This window comes from Ammodytes marinus (genome assembly GCF_949987685.1).
Source record: "Ammodytes marinus genome assembly, chromosome: 4".
NCBI lineage: Eukaryota > Metazoa > Chordata > Actinopteri > Uranoscopiformes > Ammodytidae > Ammodytes > Ammodytes marinus.
In genome coordinates, this window is record NC_137233.1 from 18,496,153 (window position 1) to 18,512,529 (window position 16,377).

General features: G+C 41.5%; 1 protein-coding gene across 1 annotated transcript; it reads right to left on the bottom strand.

Moving 5' to 3' along the window:
- fancd2 (FA complementation group D2) lies at positions 1–15,946 on the bottom strand. Its single transcript, XM_080025769.1, has 44 exons — positions 15,918–15,946; positions 15,578–15,638; positions 14,829–14,954; positions 14,658–14,725; positions 14,472–14,578; positions 14,313–14,373; positions 14,103–14,155; positions 13,924–14,002; positions 13,687–13,811; positions 13,499–13,586; positions 13,296–13,400; positions 12,983–13,083; positions 12,764–12,881; positions 12,590–12,625; positions 12,239–12,385; positions 11,476–11,610; positions 11,251–11,382; positions 10,999–11,106; positions 10,789–10,898; positions 10,604–10,658; positions 10,192–10,311; positions 9,967–10,040; positions 9,713–9,856; positions 9,486–9,586; positions 9,232–9,347; positions 8,995–9,103; positions 8,795–8,893; positions 8,338–8,432; positions 6,777–6,932; positions 6,266–6,382; positions 5,885–6,013; positions 5,675–5,793; positions 5,243–5,353; positions 4,788–4,918; positions 4,572–4,671; positions 3,865–3,987; positions 3,198–3,291; positions 2,878–2,949; positions 2,551–2,589; positions 2,381–2,455; positions 1,828–1,902; positions 1,479–1,625; positions 1,285–1,389; positions 1–192 (listed from the first exon to the last, which is right to left on the bottom strand). Exons 2-44 carry the CDS (start codon positions 15,636–15,638, stop codon positions 115–117), a joined length of 4,344 nt encoding a protein of 1,447 aa, XP_079881895.1. The 5' UTR covers positions 15,918–15,946; the 3' UTR covers positions 1–114.
- Positions 15,947–16,377: the final 431 nt, after the last annotated feature.

Here is a 16,377-nt window from a genome sequence, read left to right on the forward strand (position 1 = left end):
TTTATAAACAGTATTTATTACTGAGAGTAATATTGAAGACACTGATACTTCTTGGGTACTTGAACCATCAAAACGTTATTGGGTTGGACCCAAATGCACAGGCTTGTTGTTCTTTCAGTCAGAGTCATCTGTAGTATCGTCTTGATCCTCTCTGTTGACCTTCTTAATTTCCTCTGAGTCAGTCTCTGGGGCCTGATGAAAAAAAAACACATGAAAAATATTTGGCAAACGTGTCAAACTCAAGCTATGAAACTGCTTGTGAAAAGCAGCATAAGGGAGAAACCCATACAACACGGTGTCTTCGAAACTGACAGCATATCAAACTTTTCCAATGTCAACTCTATCAGCCACTAATCAGCTCTACCAGTTATCTTATCGGCCGACTGCTCTCTACATTTTCAACTGCCTGTTAACCGACCTCTACGGTTTAAACTTGACAAAGTAATGACTGACTCAGCAGCAGTGGAAGCACAGTGTTTGCATGGCTTATGTAACTGACTGTATTCCTTCTGTGTGCTGCATATCCCTTCAAATTAAAGATACTTTATGTAAAAAATGTACTGGTTTTGTTGTATTTCTACATACATCCTTTGTTAATTTTTTTTTAATTTATTTTTTTAAGATATTCTTTGGCATTTGTATGCTTTGTTGACAGTGTAGAGAGAGTTGAAATGGGGCAGAGAGGGGAGTGACATGCAGAGAACGACGCGGGCTGGAATCGAACCCGGGTCCGCTGCTGGCCGAGGCCCATGGGGGGGACGCCCTACCAACTGAGCTAAGGGCGCCCCCATCCTTTGTTAAGTTTTAAGAAAGGGGGTTTTGTTCCGTTGAATCTTGGAAGTATTTATCCTATTTCTACTCTTAATATTTATTTTATATACATATTACATTTCATTATATTTTTTACCTTTGTTCAATAAGTACAGACCGTTGTTGTGTTACATGCTGTATAATCACATAATAAGAACCTCATGGTAGTTGTTTGAAAACAAATCACTCATTGTGTTATATTTTGCGTAAATTCACCCAGGCCAGTACCCGTTGGGCTCTGTAGTTTTAAGACCATTTTCATTTGGTTTTCAACAATTTCTTAGTCAACACACTGCTGATTGTAGTCAACTTTGGGTCACGTGGTCTCACAATGCTTCAGAATCAACCCGTTTTTTCATAATAAATCCACACAAATAATGCTATATTGTCACTTATGATAGCTACAAACAACAAAACGTCTCAATTGGAACACATCTGAATGGAGCCAATCGTATTCCTGGAAATGGCAGTTACCTCATCCTCTGACTGTGGCTGCCGTGAACGCTGCTGCTGCTGCTGCTCCTCATCATCGTCCTCATCGTCGCTCCCTTGTGACCTCTGAGAAAGAATCTCTTCGCCCTGGAAAATGACACGGTTCCTTTTAAGTGAAGCTCATATGAACAGAGACATAGAGTATAACATAAGTTCACAGTGGCAATATTTTATACCTTCAGGTTGCGATTCTTCAGGTTGCCAATCCAAAATGCCTCCTGACAGTTGTTGAGCATCAGCATGGCCTTCACTCTGTAAACAAACAGCTCCAGGCTCTTCTTTAAGGCTGGCACGTGGTTGGTCAGGCTCATATCCTGGCTGATCTGCAGAGCAACCAAACAACATTATGACAAAGCCACTTTAGTTATAGTAGCACCGAAGGATGAGCATACAGACTCTGACACTGTTGTTTCTCTAATTTAACAGGAATATTTTGTGCAAGCCTTAATGATAGATTTGTTACTAGTACATGCAGAGATGTCTCCAAGCTAAACAATTCTGCTATAAACGGTGAACTGTAGTTACCTTAGAATGTCCGCACAAATGATGGAGCTGCCGGGTGCTGAGCTGGAAGCTCTTCAGTAAGCCCTGGACATCCTCCTTAAAAAGACAATGCATCACACAGTCAACTGACCAGCAATGTTTTTTTTACACAACATCACATAATGTTTTTTAGTGCTTTGCCTTGCTCTAGTGGGGTGCAGTAGAAAAAACATAATTCACCTGTAAATAAAGCAAGGTATGACTCAATTTGTTCAGGGGAAAAATAAATCGTAAATCTTATTTCAGTACTATGACATTTCTATCATTATATTGAGTAGATTAGCACGGCTGAGCGTCATGAGTAGTGTGTGTTAATTGAATTTTGCATATATTAAATCAGGAATAGGGCAACCTCACTTGAGTTTAGTGTAGTGCAGTTATGTGTTGTCAACAGATGTTATAACACAAAAGGTCAAGCATTTCAAATCTTCCACTGTCTAGTTCTTCAAGGCTATATTTAAACACCATTTCACAACTTAATATGACATTTACAAGTTGTATTATAGGGGGCAGCAAGGCTCCATGTTTAACCTACCTTGTGCTTTTTGAAACTGTTGTCTAGTAGCGGCATCCCCAACTTCAGGAAAGCTTCCAGGAAAAGGCGGCCATACTACCAATGAAACAACATTATAACCAGTTAAAACAAAGTCCCAGTAGCTTCAACCTGGATGTGAATTCTATTGGATCATGCACGGCCTCGCTCACCTTGAGGCACGCATTGAGCACCGACCTGGAATCAAACACCTAGAGGAAGAAATGAGAGTACAGAATACGTGAAATGGCTGAACCTGAATGAAACAAAGGGATGTGTTAAATAACATCAAATCCATGAAAGTTTAGATGGGAGAGAAGTGATGAAATGGTACGTCTAATGAAACCTGTACTGCAGTGTGAGTCTAACCTAAAACTAACAAAATACCATATCAAGGCAAATCTGACCCAGTACTTGGGTCTGAATGCTGGAACTAGATGAGGTCATGTGTACATTTCAGCACAAAGAGAATGATAAGCCATTATATCATGCTAACAGACCTTAACCAGGTTGACCAGGATATGAAAATCTTTGACAGCCAGGTTCCATGTCATCAGCTTCTCACACTGAGCCTGGAGGGGAGGAAATGGGTCACGTGTTTTAAAAGTTAGAACACACACACACACACACACACACACACACACACACACATTAGGTCTCAGTTCACGGAGTGTGAAGTTGAACTTTGGAATTTTTTTGTCCTTCACAAATGTTTAAAAGTATATTTTCTTTGGTTTGCCACTTTTTAGTAGGCGCATAGTAGTGTTTTCTAAGCCGGGTATACTGTTCAAGAGAACAAACACATTGCACAGTGGCTGACCTCAGTGTTGTCACTGATTTTGTAAGCAGGAATCCTCCTGGCAGCGTTTTCCAACTTTGCCATCAACACTTTATAGAACACCAGGAATGTCTGTCTGGAAAAATAGAGAGAGACAAAAATAGAATGAAAAACAGAACCAAAACAACATGGATTAATGAACTCTTCATTGGCCTCAGTTAGATGCTTTTCTTGCATAATCACTCACTCACAAGTAGGGATGGGATGATATTAGATTTTATCACAAATACGGATAAATCACAATATGTTGATTGTTGTATCCATTATGTGGATAATTGTTTTGAATGAGGATAACTCATAGGCTCAGGCTGTATCCTCACGTGTGACATGAAAAAGCAGTCTAGCTTGCTAATGTACAGTGTATTGATTTCCTGATTTCTTTTTGAATTGCCTCGCAGCATCTTTTCAGTCATTCCTACACCCTAAACCTGAATGCTCAGTCTACTGATTGTATTCCCCACAAAAAAGTAACTTTTAAAGATTGTATGATTGTTTTTAACTAAAAGGATAAAAAAAAAAGCTAATCTGTGATGCAATTAAAATATGATTTTCTCATCAAAATGTAAGGTAAAGTTATTCCAGTATTCTTTACAGCCCTTTTATGAGGTTTCAGAATGTTTTAAGCACACAGGACTGATGGTGGATCTACCTGTTGAGAGTGGGCCACGATGCAGAGCTCTCATCTTTTGCTGCGTTGATGAGCTCGGGGATTCCTTCTCCAGCGATTTCCTCCACTGCCTTCAGGACATCATCAACATGCTCCAGGTAGATGCTGCAGACAGAGGTGAAAAGACATCCTTAATTAAACTTGGTAGCAGTTATTACGATAACCTATATGAAAATACATGGGGTAACATAGCAACCACCTCTCAAGTTCAGAAGGAGGGAACATGTATTTTTGGAGAGACTGAAATGGTTCTTCTGACTTTAATAATTTTTTCAGTTTTCCACCGTAATGTGTTTGCGGCCATTTTGTTGTGCAACTATGAGAAATGCTGAACAAAATGCCTTCTTTATTCACTTACCAAGTCACTAAAAAACACACTCAACTACTTGTGTGGTATGTGAATGAAGAGCACAAAATTCTGGCGTATGATGATTTACTTTTATGTACCTGACTCACTGTGAAAGACTCACACAAGGCCTGGCCAATGCTGCAATTGTAAGGTTCATAATACCAATATAGATATTCAAGATAATATCTATCAGCTAATCTTAAGTTATTTTTTAATAACATTTTACAATCTGAAAACTCACTTGTCATCGTCCAAATTAAGTAAAACAATTTCTAAATTATCACTTTTTTCCCCCCACTTCCTTTCAATGGATTTCTGCGTGCAACTTTGGCAGACACACCTTAGGAGAGTGAAAAGCCCATCGTTGAATTTGTTGCCCCGCTCCCTCTCTCCGCTGGCTGTCACCCAGGCTTGACTCAGGAAATGTTTTGCCAGGGTAGCTGGGGCAAAAGAAAACAAAAAAACACAACATCAGTAAATCATGGTCAGTCACATTAGATTTGGTAGATGAGTTGACTTGAAGTTTGATAATGAGGCAATAACACGTTGGACCCACCGGTCTGCTCTCTGTAGGCGGCTGGGTTCCCTCCTCTCTCTGACACAGTGGACAGAAGCTGGGAGAGACACAGCGCCGTGCTGAGACTGGGCATTGTGCTGCGGAAGTTCAACAGGTACTCAAAGCTGTGTCTGAAGGGGGACAAAAACAAAAAAAAGGGTTTGATTCCGTCATTACACAAAAACAAAACTCAACCTGAATTATCCGTGGATAATTAACTATTGCATTTATTTCTATGACTAGGGTTGTATTGTATTGTACAGAGTGACTCTTTTTGTTGTGTTATTTGGAGAATGGTGCTGCATTTTCTCTTGCATTTTGAGCAAAAAGGGGTTTGAAAGGCCACCAAAGTGGATTGAATGTGTTAAACAAATAGATGAATAGATAAATAAGAAAAAGCATAAATCATAGATAGTAGTTATTCCTCCTTTGGCTCTTAAGGCTTAATCACTCACTTTACAAGCTGCTCCAGGGACAACTCAGCTCCTCCCTCTTTTAGTCGACCGGCCAAAACTCCTAGAGCCTTCTTCAGTAAGCTCCGCTGTCCTGGCTGGCTGAATCCAGACCTGACAAACGCACACACACACACACACACACACACACACACACACACACACACACACACACACACACACACACACACACACACACACACACACACACACACACACACACACACACACACACACACACACACACACACACACACACACACACACACACACACACACACACACACACACACACACACACACACACACACACACACACACACACACACACACACACACACACACACACACGGTGACACTTCCAAAATGGCTTACTGCTCTATAGAGTTAGAAGATGTAACGTTTGACATGTGAGTGAGGGGAGCCAGTCCTCACCAGCTGAAGGTGGTGCTGAGGACCTGTAGCAGCAGCTGGTAGCCTGATGACATCAGCTGGTGCTCTTCAACATCTGTGGCGGGTCCGTCCACAACACCATTGTTCTCAGACAGCAGTGTCTGACGGAGGGGAAAACACAGTGCAGATTAGTATACACAATCAGAAGAATGAGAAACAATGACATGTACAGATTGCTTTGTTTTTTTGTACCTGAAAATGGTTGTGGCAGTTCTCCAAGTGTGAGCAGAGGACAGGCAGCAGCTGGATGCACCAGGAGGCAATGTCCTTGGAGCTCCTCTGTTGTAGATGGGAGAAGCCTACACTCTTATCGGTCCGAGCCTGCAGATAAGAAAGAAAAATATTTTTAATATCATATAAGCATGTATAGTATATGACACATTTATGGTCTTTATTTGCATGCATTTAAAAATAAATCTAGGATAAAAATAACCTCAAATGTTTATTGTTGTGACAGAAGAACAGTTTTTAAAAGAGTTTTATAGAATGCACAGTCTCACATTAAAATACACATTTCAATGCTTTTTCGTGACGTCTCTGTTCTGTGTTCATGTGCTAGCTCTGTTTCTGTACCTTGAGGAAAGGGGCTCTCTTGGCAGGGGCAGCCGTCAGACTGAACTCCAGTTTGCGAAGCATATCCTCCAGCAGGAACACCAGCTCAGCGGGACCCAGCAGAACCTCCTCTCGCACCTCAATGGTGAAAGAACATTAGAGACGTCGTTATACTTCCTCTAAAACTATATATGTGGTGCATATGTATACGTTAGAGCAATAGTGTAAACCCAGCACTCACTGACATAATGAAAATTATTATTTAAATGTTTTTTAAGTGTCTTTTGTGGCGGGGGAGGTAGGGGATCAAACCACCGGCCCAGCAATCCAATGCGCGAGTTGTTTCCACTATACAATCGAAATGAACGCTTCCAAAAAAGTGATCACATTGTCAGAGGATGGTTGGTACCAGGTCTGGTCCGAAGACTTATATTTTCTCAATCATAATTTTTTTTTAAATACAATACATAAAATAAAAAAATGAAAAATTTTTGTGAAGAAACCCATAAATCTTTCTTATTTCTTCCCTCACCTTGGTGTGGAGCTCAGAGTCCAGCACGGAGCGGGACAGCAAGCCGCACTGCAGTACACTGAGCACCTCCATGTCCAGCTCCCTGAAGAACTGTCTGTAGGACACCAGGCTGACACCTGGCCGGGTCTCCTTCTCTTTCTCCTTCTCTGGCTGCTCCTTTTTGAGACAAGCAGAAGTCACATTGCTTATTAAATATAGGGGAGAACGGGGTAATCTGAGCCACTTTTTACATTTGCTCCCCTCTAAGCAAGCTAAAATTATTTATCACTCAAATGTACACATTTCCCATTAATTCAGGATGTTTCCTAGAAATGGGCATTAGCAGATTTTTTTCAAGACAAAGGGCAGTGAAAATATGATTGTTTTAAAAAAAGTTGTCATGTGGCTCACTTTACCCCAGCTGTGGGGTAAACTGAGACAGACCAGAAAAATCAAGGGGGTAAAGTGAACCAGCTGGGCCTGGGGGTAAACTGAACTTACTGTTTCCACTCTGAAACTACCATAACAACACATATTGTAACAGTAAGAATCCTGAAAGCTAGCCACACATTCCAGAACTAATGTTGGACTAGTAAAAGAATGATGGGGTTTGGTCAATTAAGCAAAGCAAATTTTCTAAACACTTGAAAGTAACTCTGAACAAAATCAAATACAACATATTATAATTCAAAAGGTTTTAATAAGATTCAAATGAAAGATAGAACCAGTTAGATTAGAACACAGTCTGGGGGTCAGAACACAGGACCCTTAGAGCCAGCTTGTGTCTGAGGGTCAAAGCATAGGAAAATCAGAACCAGCGAGAACAGCCTGGGACTCAGGCACAGGACACAGGAGAAGACCCAACTGGATTATAACATCAGCCTGTCATACTCTACAACTAGGCCTACTCTACATTCCAGCCCTGAAGGTTACAGGGAAAGATGAGAAGGTGCTCTTTCCGTGTGGTTGCCCTAGGTGTATTTCCTTGGCATGATGGCTTTTCTACAATGTGTATGACATTAAAATAAAACATATGTCATGTAATATTACATTAAAATATGTTTAAGACTAAACTTAACTTGTGCCTCATGGTGGGGGAAAGTGAGACAGTGGCTCACTTTCCCCCACAGCATTTGGCTCACTTTCCCCCACCACCACAATTTGAGAAAAAACTACTTCTCTTAGCATTTCAGGCTAATCTTTAGCTAATATCATCACATGGTTTTTATATGTAGGTAGTTCATCAACACGTATGATAGACGTTTTTCTACGTGAATACATTTTATTTGGCACAACAGTTGATTAAGTTGACAGCAAGAAAATTTACTTTTACATGCAAAATACCTATTTTGGTGAAAAAAACATGCTTACCACAGCACCATGAGATCCTCTCTTTCAGGGCCATGGGGAAATGAGAGGGGCTTGAAAACATATATCTCACATGACCAAAAATGTTTTCCGTTGCCTAGATACAGGGTGTGGCTCACATTACCCGACGCCTCAGATTCCCCCGTTCTCCCCTACCAGTATATCTCAGCTATGATTAAAAAGAGATTCTGTCATGTTGGAGGTCAAGGTTTACCTGCTGGGTTTTGTCTGCGTCAGTGGACTCTTCAAGCTGTGAGCTGCTCTCTGAGGAAGTCTTCCCGGGGGCCTTCCTCTTCTTTCCTGTGCCATCTAAATAACATCATGTAAAGTAAGAAAACTGTTTGTTTTTAATTGGACATTGGGTACATTTTGATAAATGACATTTTAATCTGTTTTTTAAGATGTTATTTATCACTGCATAACTAACTATAGGTCCTCTTTAATGCCAATCTTTTAATTTACAAAAAACACATACCACTTAAGTCAATCATATTAAATGTATGTTTACTGTTATAACTTTTCAATATTGTTAAGATAGAAATGACAGAATATGTATAACAGAAGACACTGAATGTAATGAATGGCCAGTTAGACAGTTACGTTGGGTACTAATTTTTCTCATTTATAGAATCTCGTTTTATTAACATAAAATATCGTGTGGGCATGGTTACCTTTCTTTGCCTTATTCGCTGGAGCAGCAGAACTGAGTATAATCCCATCTGTGCTTTCACCATCAAAGTTAGCAATGGGTGGAACATATCCAGGCGTTGCTGAAACACACATTAAAGATCATCATTTTACAATCTTGAGTGGAAATGACTATATATGGCATAACAGGGAGATTGTGAGTACTGATGGGTCAAAAACCAACCAGCCAATGCACGCTCCAACAGTGTCTGCAGGTAGGTGATGTTCTGCAGGCGAGTCATCACTTTCATCTTCATCTCAGTTTCTTTCTGTCTACAGAACGCATTTATGACCTGTCCCAAAACAAAGGGGGCAAGGCATATGGGCTTTAGTTGCGAATCTCCTTACTCTTTAAGACAAAAAGGTTGTACTATACGAATCGATAAAAATAAAAATAAAATGACATTAGCATTGCAGTTACCTCTCTGAACCAGTTGATGGTGTGAAAGAGCAAAGTACAGAGGAACTCCCTCTCGGCTTTTGACAGGCTCTCGGATTTCTCCAGCACGTCCATGTCTGTCAGGATCAGCGGGCAGCCTGTGTATCCGGGCAGAACGTAAACACACACACACACACACACACACACAGACACCAGTTAGATTTCACATGCCAGCGGGAATGAGAACATTCTGCTTTTTTACAGAGAGAAAGATGTGTGACTCCCAATCCCCTCACCAAGCAGCGCGTCAATCTCCTCGAGGTCTCCCTGGTGCTGTTTCTCCTCGCAGAGTCTCAGGAGGCGAAAGAATGGAGACAGACAGAGGGGAGACACTCTCCTAGGCACAGCAACAACAAAAAACAAGGGTGAAAAATAAACGTTAAAACAAACATCTCGATTTACTGAGCTTGTAAATCTAGATTCATTGACTGAATTGCTTTGTTGTGTGGGGTGGGTGACTGACTTGTGGGCCTTCTTGGTTTGACTGTGCTGCTCTCCTTTGTTCTGGGTGTCTTTGGCAAGTAGAGGCAGCAGGTTGATGACAATAGCTCCGGGACTCTCGTCCTCCTCCAGGTTGTACATAACACGTGCCGGAAAGGGAAGGGAACTGAGATACACAGGTAGGAAGGGATTAATGACACTATGCATTGTTATACAATGTTAAAAGCTTTTTTTTTTTTTTGGGAGTCCTTGCACTACCGGCAGTCCGTCACTTACCTGGATATTGTCGGTCCTAGATCCACCACAAAGTCATCCTGGAAGTCGTCTAGGACACTCTTTGCAATGGTTTCCTGTTTGGCAGGAGGAAATGAACAGGACCAGGGTGCTTAATAAGACATGCATTGTTTGCATTTTACAAAGTCGGATGCATGTCAATATTATATATATATATATATTAAATAGCTGTTAAGATAGAAGGTAAATATTTGTTTTGAGACACACCTGCACCTGTGTGTCCAGGGTAGAGGTCAGTACCAGGTTGGCCAGTTCATCATAGTACAGAGCCGCGGCCTCAGGTGAACTCTCACTGCTCGACTTCACCAGCTCCAACAGGGCTGCCACCTGCAACAGGAAATATACGCACATACAGGTCATGAGCACCAAATACCTGCAGTCACACACAAAAGGAGAACATATTCCTAAAGATATTTTATTGACGGAGGGGAGGAAGAGTTATTTATTATGACCAAAAAATATCACTCACATATTAACATTTACTGTCTGAACGTTAAAGCAGTTATGTATTGCAGTTAGAACTAACTATTAAACCCTCACTGAAAGCAACAAGTAAAGTGATATTGGAGTAAATACAAACTAAAAACTGGTGCTTTCAATGTCTTTTAATGTGTAATACCTGTCTGAACGTCTCCTGGGGCAACGAGCCATTCTGTGACTCCTTCACTTTAAGCCTGGATGGAGGGTGGAGGGTGGAGGGTGGAGGGGGCAGAGAGAGAGAGAGTGATGAAGACACAGAGATATAAAGCGAGAGAATTAAACGAGACAAAAACACTGCTGTTGCCTATAGTAAACAGCCCTCACCTTGAGGCGCCCATGCTGCCCACAATCATGACGGCGCCGATGATGCCAATGCGCTTGTACTTGGGCACAGTGCTGGAGAGCTGTTTACGAATGACTATGTGCATGTCATCCTGAGGGAAGTCAGTTCATAGGGGACAAGAGGATTACAAGGGGGGGGGGGGGGAATGTGTTGAAAGAAAAACACTTGAATTGTCTAGTGAATGTGCAAACCTGGATGTGACATCCCTGCTGCTGTTGCCCAAAGGCCAGTCTGCTAAGGAGGTGGAAGAGCCTGCGGATCTGCTGGGGTGTCAGGTTGTCCATGTAGTCCAAGATTCCCTGTGTCAAAACACAATGGTTAAGGCGCTAAACCATTGTAAAGACAACCTTTAGGAACTGTTAAGTTACAAGCTAGCCGGTACATGCTCAAATTTCACACATACAAGTTTAATTGACAGCTACAACAGCAGATCACATCCTTACCTTGACAAAGACTGCGTACAGGGCCATTTCTGAGGGCTTTTCGGTAACCAGGCCACAGAGCAGCTCAAGAGCCATGTCCACCTCCCCACCCACACCACTGCACACATGGGTCACCAGAGAGCCCACCACTTCCTAGAAAACATAACATAGCATGGAATTTGGCTAAAAAATAAACTACTTGCTTGTGTAAATCTCAGTAATCCCAAACGCTAATCCCAAACCCACCTGTTGGCAGTAAGAGTCGAAAGCAGTGAAAGAGTGTCGGTACATGTGGCCACCGAAGGGCACCACGCACGGGTCAGGGGAGCGCAGCAAACTCTGAGCCAGAGCCAAGATGGAGGAAAAATACCCTCGCATGACCTGAGAGAATGATTGAAGAATTACTTCTTATTATTACTTTGCCTGACAAAGATAAAGTGCACTGTGGTAGAGATGCACCGATCCACACATTTTTCCAGTTCCAATCCAATTCTGATATCATAATTATTATAGGGGAAAAAAAGAGTTGGAGGTGATATTATGTGTTTTATTTAGTGCTGTCAAACGATTAAAATATTTAATCGCGATTAATCGCATTAATGTCATAGTTAACTCGCGATTAATCGCATTTTTATCTATTCTAGCCTGAATGTCCCTTGATTTCTTTTTGTCCCATTATTTTTTCTCATTTTAATGCTCTTATCACACCCATTCTAATTATGATATTTAAGAAGAAATACACTGAATTACAATGATGTCTACACCATTGTAATTCAGTGTATTTCTTCTAAAATATCATAATTTGCAATTCAGTGCAAATAACAATATACGGAAGACTCTTCACTACTAGTGAAGGTCGCGCAGCTGAGCTAGGAAGTGCTAGGTTCCGGTTTCTGCTTCAAAATAAAAGTCAGAATACTAGACCTGTCACAAGATAGCGATATTGGATAGGTCCCATCCCTGCACTGTGTCTTTAAATTGAAGCTTGTGCGTCAGCAGAGCAACACACCTGAGCATAGTCCCTGAAGGTCTTCTGGAGCAGAGCCTCCTGGATCAGCCCGGTCCTCACTTTGGCCTTCAGTGAGCGCTCTGCACCACGCCGGCTCTGGTTGGCATTGGTGGAGTGGAGGATGAGCAGCACCAACACATCTATGACCTGACATGGTAGAGCATGGTTCAGGGGACAGCCATACAGTATATTCACATCCCCAAAGACACACTATATAAAAATAGGGTCCAGAGAGGTACGTCTTCCTTGATTTCAAGATGTTGAATTGTATACTTGTCCAATGGGATCTAAGGCCTCTGCCATCAACCAGTTCACATGGCGGTTACCCTGAAGTGAGGAGATGACTCTCACCTTATGGTCGTCCGCTTCATCCACAGACTCGATTGCCTAATGAAAAACAATGCATGTAAGGCTACACCGACTTTCATTCCATACACTTCTATAACAGTTACACAATTGGAAGAATCCAATGCTTTATCATTTATTTAATCAAAAGTTCTCCAAAAATTATTTATAATAAACCACCTTGAGCCAAGCCTCAGATATTGTTTTCTGGAATCGGACTGCTGACTTGATGCCGTCTAATATCAACGCAACGCTGTCTTGGCTGCTGCTGCTGCTGGCTGCAGGTTTGGATGCGGACCTGCTCCGAAACCACATTTATTAGATCCAATCTTCAAGAATACAAAATGAAGGCCAACTACTACTAAAGCTGCAAGTGGATTGGAATCTGTGTTGTCGTACTTCACTGATTGTTTGCTCTTCATGCGACTCTGGGACTCCTGCAGCACCGGGGGCAGAATGCACTGCTCCAACTCCAGCTTTCTACGAAGATTACACACCACCTACACACAGAATAACACACACACACACACCCACACACACACACACACACACAAAGCATCGTCAACCGCTTATTCGGGGTCGGGTCGCAGGAGGCAACAGCTCCAAGAGGGAACTCCATACTTCTTGATTTCAAAACACAAGTGCCACAAGATAACCACCAAGAACACAATTTGATTTCTATTTATGTTTAATATATGGACAGGACTCTGACCTCACACGCATCAGAGGCTGAGACAGAGTGCAGGATGAACTTCACCACCACAGGCAGGTCTTCCAGTTGCACGGCAGCCAAAGTGGACATAACAGCTACACGGACCTGAGATAGAAGACGGTAACGTGTGACCGTTACAGCCACATTACCTTCACAAACTCACCAAACATAAGCGCAATAGGATGCATGAGTGTGTGTAGTACCTCAGTCAGCAATGGGGAACTCAGGTTCAGACTAGAGAGGGCATCCAGGATTGGGACAGTCAACTGAGTGTTCTCCTGGAGTAAAGTGCTAAAGAGAAAAGTGAGAAAAAAAAATTGCATTTTAGTATAATAATATGTAGGTGTGAATATATATGTGTGTGTATATACAGTAGATGTACTATACATACTTGAGCTCTCTGGCTATATCATTGTGCTGGGAGTCATCCAGTATCTCTGGCAGACTGGTGATGATGTCACGCTGAACCTCCACCGGTGCTGCTGACACCAGCTCCATGAGCTTTACTGCCAAGTCCTGAAAAATAAAAAAATTAAAATAAACATCTTAATCATCTCGAAGTGACACACTTAATTACTTTAATGACTACTGCACATGCAACTAGACCCATCATCCTAGAAATGACTACCTTGCTGTCCACAACTCTGTCAAGCCATTTGAGCTGGTTAACAATTATGCGAGGAATACTGAGCCCTCCATCTCCAGTGCTGTGAAGGGAGAGAACAAGATGACATTTAGAAAAATAAGTCAGAAATGGCGTGTAAAAATGGTTAAATTCTGTAAAGTCAACTCATTTGTGATACTGACCCGTCGAACATAAACTCAGGGAGTTTTTCGAGTAAGGTGTTAATGATGACAGTCTGCGTGAAAGAGCAAATTTCATGAAGGCATTGTTGAAGATACATGATTGTACCACTGCACTTTGCACAATACACATTTGCAGGTAATTATCATTTTCTGTTTGTATTATGTGTGACATCTAGTTGTCTCTGGCAGACTCTATGCAGAAGATCGCACCTGCAGCATCTCAATCCCCAGCAGCATGCGGAGCAGACTTTCCTGGAATGAGCTGACGCTGCTGCGACACAGAGGCACATGTCAGTATGTCAAGATCACACACACACCCTTGACATTAAATGACCCCTCTAGTAGCATTGGGTTTTCCTTAACATTTACCTTGAATCTCCATCAGACAATCGCGGGACACATGGAAGGAGGCAGTTCCTGAACCGCTCAGGGTCCTCAATATGAGACTCCAATCCATTGGTAAATTCCTGTACGATCTAAGAAATTAAAAATGTCAATGAAGCATTTTGCCTCATATTAAATGCTTTGACTTTGCACTGTGCTGTATACACGTACCCCAGGGTACCTGGGACTCTTCTGTAGTTGTTTCTGTAACCTTTTTTGGAAAACTACTTGGTCAACAGCTAGAGAAGGAAAAGGTAAAGATTGTAAGAATCAGAAGTGGAATAAACCGGTTTAAAGGATCAACCAGGTTTGTTTTGAAACTTGCATTGAGTGTATTTTTACCAATCTCATTGGACGAGCCGCCTTGTTTCAAGGTGACACCTGCCTCTCGAAGAAAGGCTCCAAACACACTTTCTTCTGGAGCAGGTTCCTTTGGTTGGCGACCAGTGCTGCGACTCTTCTTTGCCTCTACGGAGCACCATGCAACAGCGTCAACATTCAATTACTTAAAAGGAATACTTCACCCATACAGAACCGGCGTTCTATCATTATAAAATCACTTTTATAATATAATGAATGAGGTTTTTCTTCCCTCAGTCTTCCCTCTGCCCAGCTGTCCTGTTAATCCTAATCCTACAGTTTTACTAGTGTTATGTCACACTAGTAAAATGTAGGGTTGGACAGTGATACCTTAAAACACTCTTTCTCAGGCTAGGATGAACCGATGTAAAAATTGTTTGCACATGTATACTACATAGGATCTCATAGTTTAATACACCTTCATATTCCCACCGGTGAAGTAGGTCTATAATGAGGGGAATGGGATAGGGTGGTTACATTTCAGACCAGACGTTTGACAATTATGTTTGTTCGTATTCATTCAGTCAGTGAGATGTGAAACATGCAGTGGTCCTATCAGATGATGTCATACTCCTGTAATACGTTGCTGTCATTGTGTGAATAATAAGGTTAACGTTACAGCTTGATAGGAAATCATATCTTAGTTGAGGAGATGGGGAACTTTACTGGCAAACCCTGTACTGATACTTGCACATAGTTATGAACTGATATATGATGTGACAAACACTTACTAGTAGTTGCAGCGGATTCCTCTCCTTTATCCACAGAGGAACGTCGCTTTTTACGCATCATCTGATGAAATATAAAGGTGGCCGTGTTTGATAGCAATACAAAGCTAGCAACCACAGTAGCAAAAAAATGTATTTTCACTGCAGATAAGTTATTTTCACAGGGGACTCATGGAACCCATACAGCAAAATACTGAACTTTAACGTTAGCTGGTCTATTAGCAAGTTTAAACATTCAATAACTGAAGCTATTTTACACAACCCTACTTTAAATAGTTAGCGTTTTATCGAGAATATTAGGTTGGTTGTCCAAATCATTCAGGGTTATAAAAGTGAGACATACGTTTAATAGTACACAGACGAACCCACAGATGAGCTCAGCAACCGAAATTACAAAACAAACTTCCGCGCCAATGCGCTGAACGCGTCATTAGCCAAAGGGACTGTCGTCCAATAGTAGCCCGAGGAGTTTAGGGAATAGAGAGCATCGATCAATGAATGCCCACTACGTCGGCGAATAATAAAATAAACCACTGAACCGTTTCAAATATATCTCCGTTATAAATTAGTCTGTTGCCTGAAATATATAGGCTGTAACTGTGTCATTAAAAGTGGATCGTTTTTCAACATAATTAACATAGGCTATTTTAGACTGTCTGTCACTTCTTTTTGGCTTAGTGTCGGTGTGTCGCATGTTTTTATAAATAAAATGCTGTTGTTGCCGTTCTTTGTCGGCATTGCCAGGATATTCCGTAATGGAAATATGCTGTAAAAAAAACTAGACTGGAATACGCCCCACAGTG

Bases quoted from the DNA above. Each gene is read 5' to 3' on its own strand.
- fancd2 (XM_080025769.1), bottom strand. From the start codon at position 15,638: ATGATGCGTAAAAAGCGACGTTCCTCTGTGGATAAAGGAGAGGAATCC. The intron at 11,383-11,475 runs GTGGGTTTGGGA...TATGTTTTCTAG, and splicing joins TCGACTCTTACTGCCAACAG to GAAGTGGTGGGCTCTCTGGT. The intron at 3,988-4,571 runs GTGTGTCTGCCA...CTCTGTCTGCAG, and splicing joins GGGCTTTTCACTCTCCTAAG to CATCTACCTGGAGCATGTTG.